At 26.5% G+C, this 6,033-nt stretch overlaps 1 protein-coding gene across 6 annotated transcripts in view; it reads left to right on the top strand.

The window, feature by feature from the left end:
- The first annotated feature begins 663 nt into the window (after positions 1-663).
- Positions 664-6,033, top strand: part of LOC100162595 (abhydrolase domain-containing protein 3-like) — an 8,932-nt gene continuing 3,562 nt past the window's right edge. Inside the window, exons 1-3 of one of the 6 annotated variants that reach the window (XM_029486049.1) lie at positions 738-960; positions 1,060-1,131; positions 1,243-1,381. In XM_029486049.1, coding sequence (XP_029341909.1) covers positions 1,268-1,381 — 114 coding nt within the window. In that variant the 5' untranslated portion in view covers positions 738-960; positions 1,060-1,131; positions 1,243-1,267. The other 5 variants (XM_003245574.3, XM_003245576.4, XM_003245573.4 and 2 more) reach the window with 5 other exon arrangements.

Below are 6,033 nucleotides of genomic sequence, written 5' to 3'. Positions count from 1 at the left end.
CCGTATTATACCAGTATTATACCGTATACCGACTATGGTAATCGGGGGCCCAGGGTGCTACTTGGTGTATAGCACCCTGGGCCAGTCCGCCCCTGGTTACTGATAGACAAAAGGCATAATAATAATAATATGCATCTATTCTATCTATAAATATCTTTACTATACACTATACAGTATATACACAGAATGTATGAACGGTAAAATGTAATGTGTTAACTATAAAAATATGTTTTTATTAAGTATGTTTTTGATACTGTAATGAATCTGTAATGAAAAACTGAAAACAATAGAAACGTTTTTTTAACGATTGGCCTGGAGGTGGGAAAAAATTGGCCTCTTTAATTGTTTGCACACCTTAAAAAAAAACTGAAATGGCGCCCCTGCCCTCATTTTGTGAATTAAATTGTAAAATGGCCCATCGCACATAAATGAAAACAATTTGTTTTGTTATTTTCAGTATAATATGGTATATTGATATAACTTGAAAGTTGAAATAATTGAATTTAAAAAACCTTCATGGCTTGTGTCGTGTTTGCGGAAATTGGAAAAACTAGTTTCATACTTTTATCAAAGAATAGATTAAATATTTAAATCTATTTAATCTATTCTGTGCTGTCATCCAGAATTTCTGAACGATCACTGATTACCACGGTTTAAGATAATCATAGATAATAATGATAATATGAAGATAATATACAACCGTGCTGAATTACATAAAAAACTATAATCTGTGGACTGTTGTTACTTGTTCTATGGTGGTACTATCATGGAAATCTGCGATCAAGCATGTTTTGGTGTTATCAATTTGGATCGATAATTATTCGAGTGAACACGAGTGTTAAAATAATGAATTAATAGGTACTAACTATTAAGTAGTATCGTGTTTTAATATTATGTTTTGTTTTACGTAATTGTTACGTTCAAATCATACCTGAAGTATTCTACGCAATAGAACTAAAGGTAGTAGGTAGTACAGTATTAGTATTCAGTACTGACCTTTAAACTAATCGATAACACCACATTCAACATTATGAATTTAATTGGGTACACATTTTGCAGATTCAATATTTATTATTTCTCACGAAAATTTGTTATAAATTATAAATAATAATACAGTATAAATTATAATAGGTACATGTATTATTAAAGATACTTATTATACTTATCGCTTTACTCCAAAAGTAATACTTTTAACAAATTGTTCATACCTAAATATTGTTTAAAAATTAATTTCATTTTCAGATATTTGATATAAGTTACGTGAAACATGGACATTTTAACAAATAGTATTGCCAAATTTTGTTCATTGCCACCTTCATGTATCATTGGGGTGACTGCAGCTGTTGGTTTTATAAATTATTATTTTATGTTTGCAGTTAAGGTAAGAGTTAATTAATTTACTTGTTAATATCCATAAAATTACAATTACATATTATTTTACATATTTTTACGGGTAGTGAAAAAAATTCATAAAATATTAATTTTTTTTATTTTACCTATAACTTAACTCTTAAAATGAATCATATATTTCACATCTAGATATGTATGGTTTATTTAAGTTAATAATACATGCAGTTTTAAAGTAATTTAGAATACTAAAAGTTAAAAAATAAAAATAAACTTCACAAATTCTGACTTCACTGTAATTTTCAACATGCTTAACTACATATGCTAAATCAAACAAATTGAAAAAAGGCTGTCCTGTAAAACATAAATATACCTTTGATTTCACCATCATTTTTAACTTGTAAAAAACATTAAAAAATAATTCAAAATTTGTTATTGGCGCTGGGCACAACAGTAAAGTACGGTATTGTGCGTATGTGTGTAATAATGTAAAATCCTAAACTCTGGAAGAATACAACTTCCAAACTAATGATTTTCACAATATATTTTTGCATCATCATTCTTAACTCGTTGAAATACGTATGTTTCTACAAAAAAAAAAATTAATAAAAAATAAATCCGGACTTTTTGACCGATTACCTAAGGAGCCATGGGGGCAGAACTGTCCGCAGATACGCTCCTGTACCACCAGGCAACTGGTTTTTAATCTAAAAATGTAAGGTTTATTAATGACATTTTTCTGTATATTTATACATAATAAATTAGTTTAATTGTTAATGTACTATGTTTGTATGTTGATGGTTTGTCGCATTACCATATTACCCATTTAATGTAAGCTACTCAATGATTAAAAAACTATAAAAGTTTTTGAAAATATTTTTTTCACATCATTTTAATTATTTTTCTAAAAAATTCTTTTGAAAATTATTTCAACGTTTTAATTCTTTATTCCAAAGCAGAATGCTTCTCGGAGTTCTTCGATTTAAAAAAATTGAATTTTAGATTAGTAGTTTATGAGTTATAACTTATAAATATTTAATGTTACTATAGTTGAGCCGGGTTGCGTGGTCACAATGGGGGGGGGGGAGCAATCCAACAAAATTTCCATCAGAGTGCTCATATAATCTTTTAATGCTTATTTTTATAAGATATAACTAACAATGGACTTGTCCAAAATATGATTTTTATAAATCGAAATACTCCGAATAGTATACTGCTTTGGGATATTAAATAAAAATTCCATGTTGTCATTACCATATTATTATTTTTTCAAAAATGATGTTTAGTAACTACTATTACTTAAAAGTTAAAATTATACAGAAAAAGTAATTTGAAAAAAAAGTTATTGTTTTCTAAAATAACGAGTGCCTTTTGACAAATGAATCACCCCCCGTATTACAATTACCTATATGTACCTATTGCCAAGTGTGTTAACTTTTTATTTTAATGATCATTCATTGTAATATTTATTAGTTATTACTAGGTAGTAATAACTAATACATTTTTTCAATAAATACAAATTAAATGTGTGTCAATTGTCAAAAAATACGATTATTGAACAGAAAAATATTAAGTTATTGTCATAACTTATATGAGTCATCAAAAAATATGGATAACCTTTTTGTTACCGGTAGTTTTGATAAAACTGTTAATGTTAATCTTTATTTTATTGCTGATAATCGGTTAGAAAGACTGATTTAAAAAATGTCCGAAGTCATTTTTTTACTGCCGAGACAAAAAAATCTTGTATATTTTGTAAGAGGGTAAAAAATTCCGGCAATATAAATTATTTAATTCACAAAATTAAAATTTTTAAATTTGAATTAATTGTTTTATTGGTTCAAATGCACAATATTATATTTGATTATTATTCCTTATACCTACAATTTAAAAATATTATTAAAATATTAAAAATATATGAATAGTATACGTATAATATAATAGTGAATATAAAACTACAAAAGTATAGTTTGATAAATTGCGTCTATATTTTCGGGTGCGTCAATTAAATTTTAAGTAATTCATGCCTTCAACCTCTTTTCGAACCTAAAAAACAAATAAACAATCGATCATTATATTACAATAATGACTTAAGTCGTTATCATTATGTTGTTTATTTTGTAATCTTAACTCTTGTAATTTTCTATACGTGTTAATGTATTATGCATACCTAGTTGATACATACCTCGTATCTTATTCAGTATTTTATATTTTTATATACCTTATTCATATCTTCCAATGACAATTTTTGATGCATGGCTGTTATTCTATTCAAAATCTAAGGATCGGGATAAAAACACACCCCCGGAAACGTTTTAATAGTTAATGAATTTAATTTATAAAACTACAATACTTATGGCTATACTTAAAAATATAATTGTGCGAATACAAATTTTGTCAATATGTTTAGTAAATAAATTAACGATATTTTATCGGCGTATGACCATAACTTTACTCATTGAAGACTATACTTGTATAATCGGTATTGCCGTGTTTGCACGAATTCGGCTATTGAAGCTCACTAAAATATGTAGTTACCAGTTTCGACTTCAACACCCGCAAGCACATTTTATACCATGAAAATATTAAAAAACTATTTACGTAACTTATTAGGTCAAGTACGTCAAACAGTCTGTTTTACAATCCTCGATTACGCTTAACTCACTGATTTTGCTGGCCGAATACCGCGAAATTCGGCCGGTGTCTTACTATAATAAATCTTCAATCCAGATAACGTGCAGACTATACAATAGAAACATTTAATTTATCACACCTGTGGTGCATAAAAATCCTTATTTAGATATATTATTATAATATTATATAGGTATTTTTTATTATGAAAATAAATGATTTGGTTTTAAACCCCTCCCGAAAATTTGTTCCAGCTACGGCCTTCACCATGACACTGTCAAATTAGGCTTTCTATAAAACTATAGGTTAACATCGCCAGCATTCAAACGAACAAACTCAAAACGTGGAATTGTGTTTTATAATTTAAATGGGGTTTCAATGAGACGTTTTTATTATATTTTATAATATATTACGTATATAATTTTATTATAAAATACATTTTTTCAAATGACAAAAAAAAAGTTAGATTTTTTATATAAAAATTATACATACAATTTTTTATAACACAAATACTACTCATTCGCGTTTTGATTTTGATACGTCAACATTTTCAGAAAAATGTCCGTTGAATAATTTTCAATAGGAATGGGCAGTTCTCATTAAAGTATATTATTTTTGAATTCCAAAAATCAAATTTTGAATGGATAAAAGGTGGTTTGCTGCTTGGTGAATTACGTAGTGTTACTAGGTGGAAATACCTAGTGAATTTCCTTCGTATTTTTGTACTTAAGAATTGAGAGTTTTAATTATTTTTTAAGCATTTGTTTGCTATCGCCCTGCCACTAACCCGTAAAGAATCGATCACCGCCCACCCGGTTACCTACGCATCTTACATCAGCAGTCTGTAAAATTTCGATATTCATATTCGATATTTCTCTATATCACGATATTTTACATGATTATTTATGGAAAGATGGTAAATAATTCTTATATTTTTTATTTAATTTTATGTTAGTATGTTATAGCATTGATTAAATATATTAAATTGTATTAATTAATTGTATTATTAAATTGTATATTTAATCAATGGTTATAGCTATAGGTGGTAGCCGGTTGGTATTTTATATAATGTGTAATATCTAGTAATTGTCTATCTTACAGTTACAAATAACCTTATTAACATATTTAAAAAAATAATTTTAAGAGTTATTGGAGTTATTTTTTGCTATATTTGATACTGGCATTCAATTTTACAACAAAAATATATCGTTAAATCAAATAATAAAAAAAAAGGTGGGCAAGTGGATGTCGTTCTGCTGTATAGTAGGTTACAAGTGGGTCACTGTATAATGGATGGTATTAAATTTGAATTCAATGATATAATATCATTGTATAAGAAAAACGATTCTGAGCGGAGACAAGGTATAAGATATATTATATACTTATATCTATGGTATTAAAAAAAAAAATGACCTATAATAAATTCCAAATTAATCATATCACAATATCCATTAGGTACTTATAACGCGTTATACATCAACAACAAACCGTGAAACTATCATAGATATATAATAGTATGTATACTTTAGAAGTTTCAAGTACCCTGCACAAATAATATTATACAATCACAACAAAATAACTAAAATAGTTATTCTAGGTTTTTTTAATATGTAATTTCGTCCAAATTTGATCTTAAAATGACTATAAAAATAAACTGTGCTTATGTATTTTTTTCATTTTTTGGTAACAGAATTAACTACTTACATGGAATCTTGTTTTAAATTTTCAATCCTTAGATATAAAAGTTGAACATTTTATAAATTTTTAACTACAAAATAATTATTCAATTTTACATTTGATACATTTTGTCAAAATTTGAACTTCAAATGCTTATAAAAAAAGATTGTGCCTATGTATTTTTAATATTTTTCAACTGTTATTGTAATAATATATCAGAAAACTTGTATTAAATTTTCACGCTTTTTGACCCAACAAACAAAAATTTTATTGATATTTATAGAAAAAAAAACTAATAAGTTGAAAACTGAAAATGTCCGTAACAGCTCAAAAAGTGTCAAATATTTTCAAAATTTTATAGTGTATAGAAAATGAAAA

Source organism: Acyrthosiphon pisum, chromosome A1 (assembly GCF_005508785.2).
Source record: "Acyrthosiphon pisum isolate AL4f chromosome A1, pea_aphid_22Mar2018_4r6ur, whole genome shotgun sequence".
Taxonomy (NCBI): Eukaryota; Metazoa; Arthropoda; class Insecta; order Hemiptera; family Aphididae; genus Acyrthosiphon; species Acyrthosiphon pisum.
The sequence above is the reverse complement of the archived record's forward strand: the minus strand, read 5'-3'. Positions and strand labels throughout refer to the sequence as shown.